Source organism: Petromyzon marinus, chromosome 25, assembly GCF_048934315.1.
Source record: "Petromyzon marinus isolate PM22_M1 ecotype Great Lakes invasive population chromosome 25, UKy_Petmar_22M1.pri1.0, whole genome shotgun sequence".
NCBI lineage: Eukaryota > Metazoa > Chordata > Hyperoartia > Petromyzontiformes > Petromyzontidae > Petromyzon > Petromyzon marinus.
In genome coordinates this window covers 303,989-319,426 of record NC_133691.1, presented here as the reverse complement: position 1 = coordinate 319,426, position 15,438 = coordinate 303,989, and the positions used below count along the sequence as shown (strand labels likewise).

The following is a 15,438-nucleotide window of genomic DNA, read 5'->3' as shown; positions in this document are numbered from 1 at the left end:
TGGCATCTGCAGGCAGCATTTAACGGTTGAGTGGTTTTTATTGTGATCGCTTGCTTCGAATTAATACATTAAATTACAAAAAAAATACACACAGAGGGCAGAGTATGAGCCAACAACAGAACATTCTACATGAGGTTCTGCTTGTTTATGGGTCTGTCCTATTGGTGGGACAATGCAAGAACTCACCCACTACTTAAAGTCGAGCTACATACATTGATTCACACATGTCAGAAATAATGTTTTTCAGACAGTATATATATTTTTTATCTTGGGTTTATGTTGCCCCTGCAGCCACGAGAGGTGCTACCAATCACCGCATTGTTAAAAAATGAAATACAATTTGTATTCAATTGTGGCACTAAAATTGGAACATTCAGCAAATCACCAGCACTGTGTTTAATGGCAATACGCTGTGTTTCATTGCAGTGTACACGTACTTCGTGAAAGGCAACCTCTACTGGAAGTTCCACAATCAGAAGCTCAGGGTGGAGCCCGGCTACCCACGCTCAGTGCTCTCCGACTGGCTGGGATGTCCGGACACAGGGAAAGACGCAGACAGGGAAAGAGATCGGGAGAGGGACAGGGAGATGGAGAGGGAACGGGAGAGGGAACGTGAAGAGGAAGAGAGACGGAAGGAGGAGGAAGAAGAAGAGAGGGAAAGAGAAGAGGAACGCGAGAGGGAGGAAGAGAAGGAAAGAGAGCAAGAGAGGGAGAGGGAGCGAGAGAGAGAACGGGAGAGAGAGCGTGACAAAGAGAGGGAGAAAGATAGCGACAGAGAGAGGGAGCGGGCACGAGAGGAGGAGGAGGAGAGGGAGCAGGAGAAGAAACGTCAGAAAGAACGGGAGCAAGAGCGAGAGAGAGAGCGGGAACGCGAACGAGAAAAGAAGAAGGAGAGGGAGCGTGCGAGGGAACGGGAGAGGGAACGTGAGAGGGAGCGGGAGAGGGAGCGGGAGAAAGGCACCGACAGGGATAGAGATGCAGATCGGGGCAAGGGCACGGGAAAGGACGACGTGTATGACTACTATGACCAAGACGTGACCAAGAACAAGGTGGAGGATGAGGTGCACGTGGTGGTGGAGGAGGTGGAAGGTGGCTTCAACCACGTGGCTCTAATCATCTGCCTGCTGCTGCTGCTTTGCGTCGTCATCGCGCTGCTTGCCGTGCTCTTCATCAGGAGGCGCGGCGCCCCCAAGCCCATCCGCTACTGCAAGCGCTCGATGCAGCAGTGGGTGTGACGGGTGGGCCACTCAGATTGGGTTCTCACAAGTTGGCCGCCTGCTATGGTTGCTCGCACTTAGGTTAGCGATGGAGGCCCAGAAAAAACACAACACACCCGCCGGCAGCCTCAGGGCGTCTGCGTTAGCTTTGTCACGTGTCTCTTGCAATAAAATGTAGGCTTTTTGAAAGTGAAAACAGGTTTCTTTTTTTATATATAAATATATAAGTAGACATGCCTCGCCAAGCTGTGAATGCTTGCTGCCAATTGGCCACGTGGTCACTGAACTCTGGTTCTCGTTTATCCACCGGAGCATCGAGCAGCCCCAATACCTCTCTGATGGTCTCATTGTACTCGAGGACTCCCTGGGTCGGCTTTTCACGCTTGGACCCCAATGCTTACCAGACAATTGCACTTAAAATCTGCGTTGCAGGGATTAAGCTAATTACCCATGCTCTGGTTGAATGTGCTGGCTGTGGGTTAATCAGCTGCTTAGCCTTTTAATTTATGGTGCTAAAATACAAATCAAAGTTGCCTGATTTTGGGGGGGGGGGGGTTTAAGTTGTTATTGTCAATTATGCTTGCTCCTGCAGAGCAGTGTGCAGCACTCAGTATTTTTTTTATTTTGTTTTAAACCGTCGTCACGCTTGCTGATAGGCAGTTGCCTCGGCAAAAAGGGAAACTTGCAGATTTTAAGTCACTTTTTACCAACGTAAATAAATTATTAAAAATGTCAGTAATTAAAATTAACAGCTCTTGTTTTGGCTTATTTTTTCCATAAACGAAGTGACCATTCTAAAAGCACACACAGTAGATTCCAGATGACCATTCTCAGATTTCATCGTTGGTGTGCTCATGAAGATAAACAACCACTTAATATCTTAAAATTGTATTGCAGTTGTGCCTTTTGCCTTTTTTTAATACACTATAACATCACATCACTTTGGATTACATCCATGAATTAACAAATTGTTTCTCAGCCGAGGGAATATAATGATTTATATACGACACATTTTTGTTTCATGCGTCTAGTGTCTCATAGTTTTTTTTTAGTTCTCTATGTGTGTTTTATTTTTACAGATTGGGGTATTTCTTTGCCAATTTGGGATTAACAATAGGTGTAATGATATATGTTAGCATAAGCATTCAATCCGAAATCAATTTAATTGCTATGTATCATTTTTTCCACTATTACTTTAATTTTGTATTTGTCTTGTTGATGTAAATGAAATGAGCTCAAATTTCATGCTGGTCATGTGTTGTATTGTATGACCATGTTTTACAGACTTTTAAAACAAAACACTTGACGTTTAGATTACAGCATACAGTGTACGCCAAATGGCTGAGGGCCCGACTAAGGAGGAACTGCCAAGAGCTATGAGCGTCAGTCCAAAGTGCTCGGGGTCTTCCGTACAGCATCACTGCCTGCATTGTGCCAGAGGAATTTTTCTTAAAAGGGCTCCAGTAAGCTCATCTTTGTTCACAACCCTTGGACGGCATGATTAATGAAAATGCGATCAGAGTCATACATCGAATACGTTAAGTGCCGAATCCCCTAAAATTACCCCCGACCAAGAGGCCGTCGTGACCCAGATTCCCATAATGAAATGCTCGTCCTCCTTGGCTAATGAATGCTGTACTAATGCCCTGGAGTACCGGTGGCTGACCCTCGCGGATCGTGCTTTTACGGTGATTACTTAGGAAATGGAATTGCTTTGTCTGCAGGACAGGCGAGCTTTTTGTTTGTGGTTAGCCTTGCACTGTTGGGATATTGGAGTTCCTGTGTACTGCACTGCACAATTACGTGCCCCGTCGTCGGCACAGCCGTGCGTTATCACCCGCTGGGTCTCTGTGCCGATACAATGGTCCACGGTCGTTAGAAATCCGCGGCCGTGCAGATCTCCAATTTTGGGGTCGACGGACCTAACCTCTGGAGAAACTGGAAGCATGGCCGGGTCTGCAGAAGTTCCGAGCTAAAACAGGCGGCAGTGACGTGGCGATGCGCAGCAGGCGCGAGCGCAAGCCCTGGAGGGTCAGGAGGCAACAGGCTGTCTGGTGTGGGGGGCAGGCGAGTGAGGTGGCAGCATTTCTATGAGGCCGTAAACCACCCACCCAGCCACACTCTTGGGCAACGACACAATGAGCTAGAGCAATATAAATCCACCGAAGCACTACCTTGATGAAACAAAACAAGTTACGATACTATTTTTTTTTAAACCTGTACTGTACATGAACAGCCCCTTTTTTCAATCCACTACTGGGCGAGGGCCTTCCCAAGCCGTGCAAGTCGCGGGGGTTATTTCACCCATACTTGACCACACTGGTCAGTGCGGGTTGGTGAAGTTGGGGAGCTGAGACGTGAGAGCAAATAAATACACTAAAATTAATATTGTAACATGTTGCCGTGATGTGCATTTGTAGAGACTGAATGTTTAATTGATATCTGGTTGGCACACACCTCTGCATACGTGCAGGTGGGCAAGTGTAGGGTGGTATACTCGGGAGAAGCCCTATGGCCTTTTTCATACAACACCCAAAGTATTTTCCCCTTAGTTTGCTCTGTATATATGTATGTTGAACGTCTTCCACACTACGTAGCCAACCGTGCTAATCGGAGGTGCGGGGGAAGGACAACAAACCAAATACAAAAAGCATTTATAAAGAAATTAGTTTTCAATCTTGATAAAAAAAATGCATAGCTCCAGTGGCTTTGCCTTAGTGTGAACTAAGGCAAAATTTCACTGAATTAATTGTATGCAACTGGCCACTGCTGGGCTCTTGTGCATCTGAACATGAGGATAATGTAGCACACTTGTAATTTGTTATGCAAGCGAGCGACCTTATGCCATGTCTGCTTTTGTTTGGCCATTTTTTTGGCTGTCATCTATGTCCCGCTCGGCTTTGTACGGCCAGGGTGGGGTTTCTGTCGTTTCTGTTGTCTCATCAGCCGGCGTCGTCCCGTGGGTATGGGCAGCACCTTCCCTCCTGGATAAAACTCAGAGCCTTCCTGTGCTACTCTCCTCGTGTTGAACAGCGTGCTACTCCGTCGAGCTGATACCACGAATGTTAACGATCCCAAAATGTTATCATGTTAGCGGCACGCCCCGTGACTGATTAAAGTACTGCTTGCCCTTTGAAATTGGGCAGTTATTTGTACCCGGACCGTTTCGTTCCTCTTTCGTGGGTCAACCTGACTTCGACGATCGAATTGGAAATAGAAATGGGTGATGACAGAAACATAGTTGTTGTAAACGTTGCACTTTTACAAACTCCGCAGTTTATAAAATTCACCTATGACCTTGCAAACAATGGGACAATCCATATAGCATGCAGAAACATGCAAATCTTTAACCTTAACACTACGTACGGATTGCCTGCGTTAAGAAAATAAAAACGGGAATTATCTACAAGGAGGGAGGACCTTTTTCCGACCGCAGGTAATGAGGTGGTGGGGCCAGCATGGGGATGGATCCCAGATTTGGGCCCCCGTCTCATCGTTGAGGGCCCCATGATGTGGTCACCTCTGGTCGAGGCAGCCCGAGGGTGGCAGTGAAAAGGCCGTGGTACGCTGCTGCCGCTGCATGCTGCAAATCCCCTGTTCCCCCTTCTGCAGTAATGAAACAATACAAGTCTGAGTTTTAACACTAATTGTTTTTATTGTAATCACGTTATGCATTTCCTTGGGGAATGGTCTACTTTTGGGACTACATTTGTTTTTAAATTCATCTATTATTGCTGTTTTTTATGTATCCTCATCTTCACCTTCCTGCAGATTATTTGTTCAGTAGAATCGTGGGTGTGGGTATTAGATGTTGCACATACTTTTTAATAAAGGCAAAAGTCATCAAAAAAACGTCGATGTGTCCTGTGTCCTGAATATGTTTCACTCGTTTCACGTTTTGTGTCGGTGCGTTGACAGCCTGCCGATGAAACTGGCATCCAGCTAAAGCAACTTCTGAGTCATACCTCGTAATTATTGCTAGGAATTCTCTCACACGTGTCCCCACTTGGGTCCTGTATTTAGCCAGGATTACTTATTTTATGAATTCAGTTGTAAACTCCGTTCCAGGTATCGAGTGACCTTTCGGTTTCCTGTACGCTGTGAGAAATACTTTTTTTAAAATCTGGAAACATTTACCTATCGTTCGTTGTCAATGCATCTACAGTCTTTCAATTAATTGAGCAGCCAATAGCCATAACAGCTTTTGTTTGTGAGAATTAAGCCTGTCAGGTGGCCAAGAGGTGACAGGACGGCAATTGATTTTGAATCCATCTGTCGAGATTTGTTATACCCTTCATGTGAGGTATTTCTTATGGTTATTTAGTTTCCTCCCACAAGCCAAACTATAATGGAAATTGGCCAAAAATCCCAACGCATGACCCTCTTAAAAAAATTGTACGACTCAAGCAAAGCCTGGAAAAAAAAGCATTTATTGTTAATGTGTTGCATCACACGGCCCTGACGGATTGCAATAACTTGTGAAGGCCTTCACCCAGCAGTGAATTGATCATGGTCGATGATGATATATCATATTCATTAGTGTTGTAAATTGAACTGTTTCCATCAGCATTGTCTTTTGTAAACTGAACATTCTTTTAAGTATAAAAGTTTTCCTAATCCAATCCGTTGACCTCGTTGCTGGGCAACAGCAGGACAGCAGCGTCCACTGTGCCTCCCTCTCGCCAGCATTCACAAAGGACCCAACAGTACATACAGTATTCAAATCCACAGCCTAAATAGGACTTGCACACAATCTGAAACAAGCGCCTTTTTATAATTAACTGGCATGGCATCTGACTGTTCAAAGCTTGCACTGTGTGTGCATACGGCTACTGCATGTATGGAAGACTGTTTAGCGTTTTAGCAGCACTTGGCCTCTACAATTCAGCATTGTAGCCTTGTACCAGTGGAAGGAGGGTTGCATCGTCTATCTTTACAATCATCGCTGTGTTTCTCCTCGATCGCGTTTAGGTGCCGCGTTTTCACAAGGCACCCCACGCCGTGGTACGGGGGAATTGTCTCAGAAGCATATGGAACAGAGCGACTTAGGATCCACTCAAGCAAAACAATTGAAGCGCTCACTGCATTGGCAGTGGTGAAAAGGCAAAAGTAAAACAGATGTATCAGAGAAAATATACAGCGGGCTTGCTTATTCAGGCAATGGCCTTTTCTTGAGAGCAGAGAGGAGCAATGAGATTGACTGACTTTAGAGTTCGAAATCCAACTTTATGTTTTAGGGCGCTGAGTAAGCTGAAGATGTTTAAGGTTTTCAGAAGAACACTACTCGCGAAATCAGTTCATATGTTAAATCAAAATTGTTCATTTGTAGACCTCAACATTCCCCTGTTGTTTTCTCAGGGCCCTACAGAGTAAAGTGTAACCTACAAGTAAAAAGTGTATTAATCGCTCCACCCTGTCGCTCTCCTCTGAAGGACTTGCATGAAACGTCAGCCTATAAACACGATAAGGCAGTGCTAATAATGACTTGTATCTATACCTTCTTGGGCGAAATACAGAATACCTTTTACATTTTTTTTCATGTTATGTCCATCTAGATTTTGCTTCCCTTTTTTTACAATTAACTAGATGGTGCAAACTAGATTCGAAACTTTCGTGACTGCAGGAATTACTCTTTGGTTCTTTCAGTAAAGTCACGTCGAAAGAAATTAAATTTAATAATAGAATACGACGTTTCGACTGCAACACAAGCAACCATCATCAGGTACAAATGAATGAGAAAACAAACCTAGTAAACTTGGAAATATAATGCAATACAACACAGAGAGTCGGCCAACACAATAGTCAACATCCCACCTGGTTGATTACGTTCTTCCAAACATTGCTAAATTTTAGATAGAGACAAAACATAGACACCGAAACACACACATAGGCACACTGTGTGCCTGTGTGCCTATGTGTGTATCTCTCTCTGTTTGTCTCTGTGTGAGTCTCTCTCTGCTTGTGTGTCTGTCTGTGTGTCTCCGTGTCTATGTTTTGTATCTCTCTTAAAATTAGCAATCTTTGGAAGAACGTAATCAACCAGGTGGGGTGTTGACTGTTTTGTTGGCCGACTCTCTGTGTTGTATTGTATTATATTTCCAAGTTTACTATGTTTTCTCATTCATTTGTACCTGATGATGGATGCTTGTGTTGCAGTCGAAACGTTTTATTCTATTTTAATTTTATTTAATTTATTTCTACGTGACTTTACCGAAAGAACCAAAGAGTAGATGGTGCAACTTCATAAATTTCATCATCAAAAGTATTTCCCACTTTTAGGATATAAGCAAATGACGGTGAGATGGGCTTGGTCATTTGATTTATGACACAGACACGTGCTGATAAATGTACTCTATGTGGATGAGTCATGATCATTCTGTACAGCTGCCAATACCATTGCTTTCCTGTCACAAAAGTAAACCATCATCTAAACGACACCATCATTTTATGGCCTAAAACATATACTATATATATTTTGATTTAAAGCTTTCCTGACTGCAGGAATTCATATTCTTGGTTCTTTCGGTAAAGTCACGTAGAAGGGCAACAATAAAATAATAAAAATATAATATACTATATAATTAGTCACATTTTTGGCAAATGGCCTTTTTTCAGTGCCCTTCTTCGTGTGAAGAGTCATTGCCTAAAATGTCCCATATTTACATTATATAATATATGTTTCCCCCGTTCGTGCAATTTTATTTAAGAATGTGTTGATTTTTTTGTTATTTGTGTTTGTCCATCACTGTGAACTTAGTGTCACAGTAAAACAAAATATATTTACCATTTCATGTGCTCGGGAGGCATTAGAAAACAGACCAACCTGGTTTTCGTAGAATGTTGCTGTCTCCTAAATTAACTATATGCAGCCAACACCCCGTGTTGACATGGAGAAAAAAAAACCTATACTGAAGGGAAAAAAAATGGGTGTGAACTGAAAACGTTGGCAAGTAGGAAATAATGCACAGTTCTGTAAAGACCTCCCCACACCGGAGCAACTTGGAAATATGTTGGGGGTCAGGTTATCCACGGGAACAAGGATTAGACACAGAAATATCCACAGAACCATGACCTGAATTTAAAAAAAAATCTGTCAAAGGGAATCTTTCTTTACCCCGAATTTGAATGTGCTATTTAAGTGTATTTCTGTAGCGCTGCCCATGTATTTTACCGCCTCTGCTGAGGAGTGATGGTAGAAAGGCCATGTTTATATTCGTGGCTGTGACACGTTACAATTTAAAAACAAATCCCTGTGAGAATTATAGCTTGTATATCTCAATGCCTGGGCTGCTTCTATCTTATTGCTAATCAATTCAGCTTTTAAGAAAGGCAATCTAACAATCGCACAGGAGCCCCATTTTATTGCGCATTTCCACCAAAGCTGCAGATTTCCCCGCTGTCATGAAAGTGCATTATGAAACGGTTGCTTCTCTTTCATCAGAGGCCAGCTCTTATTTCATACAGTGCCAGAGTCGCACGTCACCACGAATACATCATTTGACATTGCAGAGATGCATAATAATGCGTGCCAATTTGTTTAGAGTGCACTCACTTCCTTCCCATTGCGCATTCGCAGCTGAAAGAGGAAATGCAACCCAATGTCAATTACGTGTACACTCATCTCATTGTGCTGGACTCGCATGTGAACACAAGCCCGATGGAAGGGTGTCCATTTCCTGTGACAAAACCAGCGATGAGCTCACCATTGTTCACCTTTCCCTCGAGCCCGTGTCATTACAGGACATCTGCCAAAAAGAGTGTGCGTTTGACCTTCGTCTAAGAAGCCTTTTGTAAAAGTGATATCATTTTCAATTGACCTATGTTATGGTGTCACATGGGCCACGTTAGAACGTTGATGTGTTGTGTAACCAATTTATTATACATATGTACAGCCCCTTGGTCATAAGATTGCCTCTCCATGCTGTGCCAGTTCTATGGTTTATGTGATCATACTTCACCACGCTGGTCAATGCAGGTTCGCGAAGACGGAGAGTACTGGTGTTGGAGCATATAAAGTCACAACTTATGTTTCTGTTACTCTCCTCTGTTGCCCACTACGTACCCCACAGCCTAAAACACATTTTATCGATGGTGGTTGCCCATTCAAGAACTATCCAGGATCAAACCTGCTTAGCTTGAGATCTTAAAATATTCAGCACATTCTGAGTAATTTGGTTACATGACATAACCGTTGGGCCATTTACATATATTGTACGGGTAGGAACCTCCTGGTTACACCAGCCCACAGAGGATTATTGTGTCCGTCCGTCCCTCGTGCATCCAAAAATGGGAGGGGTGGGGCTGAGTGGAGAGGGGAGGGTGGGGAGGGGCTGGGTGGGGAGGGTGAGGAGGGGCTGGGTGGGGAGGGTGGGGCTGGGTGGGGAGGGTGGGGCTGGGTGGGGAAGGGAGGGTGGGGTGGGGAGGGGCTGGGTGGGGAGGGTGGGGAGGGTGTGGAGGGACTGGGTGGGGCTGGGTGGGTAGGGGCTGGTCACCCCGTGGTGCCCTTATAAAACTCAACGTTTAACCTACTCACGCCGGCTTGTGCCCGCCCTCACAGTCGGGCATATTTTCGGAATACACCACGCCGCCGTTGACCCTGGCCATTGATCGAGCAACCCAACGTTCCTACCAGCTCCCTCCGCAGGAATGTGTTTTAAATGCTATAATAGATATCGTTCATGCGACTGAAATATTGACTATTTCACCATGTGAGATCCCAATGAGATAAGTTTCCTGTGCAAGGTACAGCTGGGTCAACAATTGACAATACAGTTGGAGTGGCTGCGCAGTGGTTAGCACACTGCACTGTGAACCCAACATCCTGTAGTTGATTCCCGGCTATGGCTGATATCTATGGCGCGTGATATCTGACCGGCGTGGTAAAAGTATAGTCAAACAACCCTCATGCCCAATATGGCATAGGGAGTCCTAAATCCAGAAGTGGGTTGACAAATGATTGTAAATTATGATTGCTGTTAAGTGTACACATCTTAATTGTGAGAATGTTGTTTGTATTGAGGCTAATACTATTGAATATATTCTGCATTTGCAAATTATCCAGCATTTTGTAAAAAAAACGGTCTACTTGTTTGTTCATAAATTTCTGATGATTAGAAATACATGAGACGTGACTCAGGTAGAATGTGTACAGGGAAGGGGTTTTATACAGTAAATCCTACCCTCTATGTATACCTTTATTAGAATAAAACCCACGGCCTTGCTCACAACATGTGGTAATCCTATAGCATGTTTAACAAGTCTGACTGCTGATGAGACTCAGAGTGTCAAAACCGGTTCAGAGTTTGTTTGTTTAAACAAATTCTGCTGGATAATATTGTAATTGGTCTGGGAAGCCGACTGGCTGGTGGGAATACAATTATTGTATTTATATGTGGAGTCACAGAATAAAGTTCTGCCTATGCAGTCTTTGCTTTTATGAGTAGGATCTACTAATATAGTAGTCAATTTGGGCATGAAGTACCCAGTAAACATGGAACATTGACCCAACGGTAAAGCGCTTCCAACCACATGCCAACGTTGGGCCATCAGTTCTGTTAGCCTGGATGTTAAATGACTACTCCAGCTTATGATGCATATCGTGTGTATCAATTTACAATAACACAAAAATCACAATTGTCATGTCATTAAGATAATATACAAAATGAACGTGTATACATCCATAATAGAGGTGATTTTGCGTCGTTAACAAAACATGCCAATTAGTTACTAGTTCAGCACACAGTTGTGTTGGAGTGTAAATCCACGACATTTACAATTCGAGTACGACGTTTCGCCGATAATTCCAACCAGTGTCATCAGGCAGCCTGATTTATATTTACGCGATCTAACCCAAAAAAGCATCTGTTATGGATAATATTGGTCGCCAAAGCATATGTGTTAAACTGAATGTGTATACAATATTAATGTATTGCTGTATTTTGACAAGCAGTACAGTACACTACTTTTGTAAAGGTGATAAAAAAAATCCCATTTTAAAGATAGAGTGCTCCTCCTAGTGGATTTGAATGTAACGCTCAATCATCAACCAGTGTTTGCCTTCCTTTAATGAGCACTCACTAGGTATGAGCGAGTGCCATGGTCTAGTTTCCAAACAGTCAGAGCTACATTATGAAATCGACCTCTATGGAAAGTGCTTTCTGGTGCGCCTGCCCTGAGACGACACCAACGTGAAACATTGTACATCTACAGCCCTTTATCACTGCTGGATGAAGGCCTCCCCACTCAGTGTGTCAGCGTGTTGGCAGATTTCTTATTTGAGCAGCACAAAGTTAATTCTATGTTAATTCCATGTTAAAATATCACTTAAATACTTGTACCAAATTTAAGAGCGCATGCCATGTTTTCAATTCATCTTCTCATGTTTACAAGTAGTTTTATTATTGCACAGTAACAGTGGAGTTTAAGCCTATGTCTTTACCTCCTTTAAATAAAGCCGAGGATGTATTGAGGAATATGTGAGTGCCACTAAAAATAGCCATGAGTGCTGCTCTTTTGAAGATAATCCCAGAGATTCCATTTGAAATGAGTTACATCACAGGCTCTTGGAAAACCCGCTGCCTACACATTAACAATTATTCCATTCGCGGTTCCATCTGTGGCGGCTTATTTGTAAATTAAATAATGTTTTAAATAAACAGCTGAAACGCTATTAAATTGTTACTTTATGTCACACATTATAATTGATTCCGATAGAATGTACGAAAGATAATTGAAAGCAAGGTAACGATTCAAGGAAGGCATAATCTACACTATGTTTAAGTCAGCTCAAGCCTCCCGTAAACCACGTGACTTCTGAGTGGCTATGCCCAATCTGAATCCCTCAACTCTGCCTGCCCCCCCTGTGAAAACAGACAATGTGCTCCATACCGCGTCGAGCTCCTTATTTCCTCTCGATGCGCATCTTTCCGGACCCTTTGCTCTTGATTTTTTATTCCTTTTCTATTATTTTCCTCTTCATTTTCCACTGTTTCCCTTCTCTCTTCCCTTTCGCATTTTGTTTTACCATACATTATATCCATCACTCTGCTCCCCTTCCCATGACATTTAGCCATGAGTAAAACAGTTGTTATTTATTTTCTAGATGCATCGGTGTGTTCACTTTTCATCATCAAGTTCAACTGTCCCAAAGGACTCCAACCTGCTCACATCTGCCTCATTTCATCATTTTGATCCCAGTCTGGCTTTAATTGCTCTGTTTTCCAGTTTATTCCCTCCGACCGATATGTCCTATTGTGTTTATAATTGGTTATACGTAACGTATATATGACATTTACAAAAACAATAATCATGATTGTACAAGGTCACTGAGTGGAAGAGGGGTTGTTTGACCATATTTGACTGTGCTGATCAATGTGCGTTGGTGAAGAGGTGGGAACAGGACTAATTGAGGCATCTTACCCCCCTGCCTGCCCCTGGTTTCTGCTGCCTCGGCACTGAGCCGCCAATGATTTGAGCCACTAGCTGCCACTATCCATGTCTGACTGCACAGTATGTAATTATAAAACCTGGCTCAGATGATTCCCTTGTTTTTATTCACTGCCTTGGGCAAATAGGTCATTCTTACTCACATGCATCCGATGCTCTCATTTAACATTTTTAAATCACTTCTTTGTTGCTTCTTACATTTAAATATATTTAGTAAAAAATAAGGCACTGTTAGAGAGGCTGTTCCCTCTGGAAGAGTGCCTAGTACCCACCTCCTTACCCTCGCCCACTCAACTTGTTTTTTTTCAAGGTCGCTTGCATACTTCATTCATTTATTAAATGTTGCACCTAGGTTATTATATCTGTTCTATATACATGCCAAATCTTAAAATTTCAGGTGATACACAATGTTGTTGCATGAATGGATCCTAACCTTGAACCCAAAAGGAACCTCTGTACACTTACCGTACAAACTCTCTATATCACCATACTCTTTGGTTCTATTCGGTAAAGTCACGTAGGTAAAAATAAAACAACAAAAATCACGACGTTTCGGCCACAACACAAGTGGCCTTCATCAGGTGAAGGGACCGTACTGTCACGAGGACAGCGTTGGAATGAAGACAGTCAAGCCCAGGTCGCGTCCTTTAAGCTGTGTGGGAGGAAACAAAACGCTTTGTCAAAGGAATTAGCATAAAATGCTCATAGAGTACCGACACGGGGGGGGGGGGGGGGGGAGCAGGGAGTTTACAAATGTACAAATGTTGGTGTGAAGGGAAATGACCGTAAAGCAACGTAAAGGACCGGCACGGGGAGGGGGAGGGAAGTTTACAAACGTTGGTGTGAAGGCAAATAAGCTGCTGTGAAAGTTTGGTATATCACTACTTGGATAAATATACTGTACCATTGAAAATAAGTTTAATGTTTGGTATGATTTAGAACATCTTTCCAATGATTGCTTAATTTGAAACCATCTTCTCGGTTGAAATTGTGTCTGTGTTTGTAAATCTGAATTGCCTCGTGGATAAATCTCTCATGATAACCTGTGGGTTTGCAAAGGACCTTGGTATCGGAGAAAACTATATCGTGATCATCCACAGCGTTGTAACAGTGGTCAGCTACGGCAGAAGAATTCGTTCTGCCGTGTTTCAAATATGATTTGTGCTCGCGAATTCGGTCAGAGACATGTCGTTTCGTCTCCCCGATATAGCAATCACCGCAGGTACAACTCAATTTGTAAACCCCGGGGTACTGTAAGTCAGGAATGACAACCTTCACGGATGGGATCAGGTCACGGATTTTGTGTACTGTATTGAACCGGACCAGGATCTTGTGTTTGTTTCGAATTTTGGAGATCTTTTTAGTAACGCCTGCTATATATGGTAGTGTGATGGTTTTGATCGGAGTATCAAGTGGTTGTTTCTGTATGGAGGGAGAAACAGCTTGGCGGATGGTACGGTCAGAGTATCCATTTCTCTTGAGGGCCAGATGTACATGTTTTAATTCACTGGTCAGGTGATGTTGGTCCGAAATGCAATGAGCCCTGTGGTATAACGTTTTGATGAGAGAATTATTTTGAGCTGGGTGGTGGTGGGAATCAGGTTTCAAGTAGGAATCTGTGTGGGTGGGTTTCTTGTAGACAGAATGTCCCAATGAGCCATCAGGTCTCCTCTCAAACAGAACGTCTAAGAATGGTAGCTTGCCATCTTTCTCCACTTCCATGGTGAATTTGATGGTGGGATGTCTGGAATTGATGTGGTGTAGGAAAAGGTTCAAAGCTGGGAGGCCATGTGGCCAAATGACAAAAGTGTCGTCTACATATCTCTTCCACAGGGAAGGTCTGAGGGTGGAAGTCTGGATGGCGTCTGATTCTAATTTCTCCATGAAAACATTGGCTATCACTGGTGATAAGAGAGAACCCATGGGGGTACCCTCATTTTGTTTGTAGAAGGTGCCATTCCAAGTAAAGTAGGTATTGGTGAGGCAGTGCCTTACCAGCGCAGGTGTATCGGGGTCTAGTCCATGTTGTACCAAATTTTCTATTATTTCAATGGTATCAGGTACTGGGACCTTGGTGAACAGAGAGACCACATCGAAGCTGACAAGGATATCGTCAGGGGACAGTACAACGTCTTTGACCATAGAGACCAATTGGGCTGAGTTAAGTACTGCTGAGGAGGTCTTGCCAGTGAAAGATAGCAAGGTATCTGACAGAAAACGTGCTAGCTTATAACAACAATAAGCCCTGGTTCTCAGCAAAGCTCAGAAGGTTGAGGTTGGAGAAGGAGGAAGCGTTTAGGAGTGGGGATAGAGACAGATTCAAGGAGTCGAATAACAGGTTTAGCAAAGCGGTGAGAGAGGCTAAACGACTGTACTCAGAGAGACTAAAACACCAGTTCTCTACTAACGACGCTGCTTCTGTCTGGAGAGGGCTCAGGCAGATCACCAACTACAAACCCAGAGCCCCCCACACCACTAACGACTCCCGCCTAGCCAACGACCTGAACGAGTTCTACTGTAGATTTGAAAGATAATTGGACTGTCCTGAACCACCCCTTCCCACCCAAGAGGCCCCACCCCCCACCCATACTACAGAGACGATTCTCTCCTTTCAGGAGGGAGAAGTTAATAGACTTTTCAAGAGGCAGAATCCACGCAAAGCAGCCGGGTCGGACTCTGTCTCTCCAGCCACCCTCAGGCACTGCGCTGACCAGCTGTCTCCGGTGTTCACCAAGATCTTTAACACCTCCCTGGAGACATGCCATGTACCAGCCTG

The 15,438-nt window shown here is 43.6% G+C and overlaps 1 protein-coding gene across 1 annotated transcript in view; it reads left to right on the top strand.

Moving 5' to 3' along the window:
- Window positions 1-5,069, top strand: part of LOC116946025 (matrix metalloproteinase-14-like) — a 41,328-nt gene extending 36,259 nt beyond the window's left edge. The window contains exon 10 of the mRNA XM_076069595.1: window positions 427-5,069. Coding sequence (XP_075925710.1) covers window positions 427-1,235 — 809 coding nt within the window. The 3' untranslated portion in view covers window positions 1,236-5,069. The remainder of the gene's footprint in view (window positions 1-426) is intronic.
- Window positions 5,070-15,438: the final 10,369 nt, after the last annotated feature.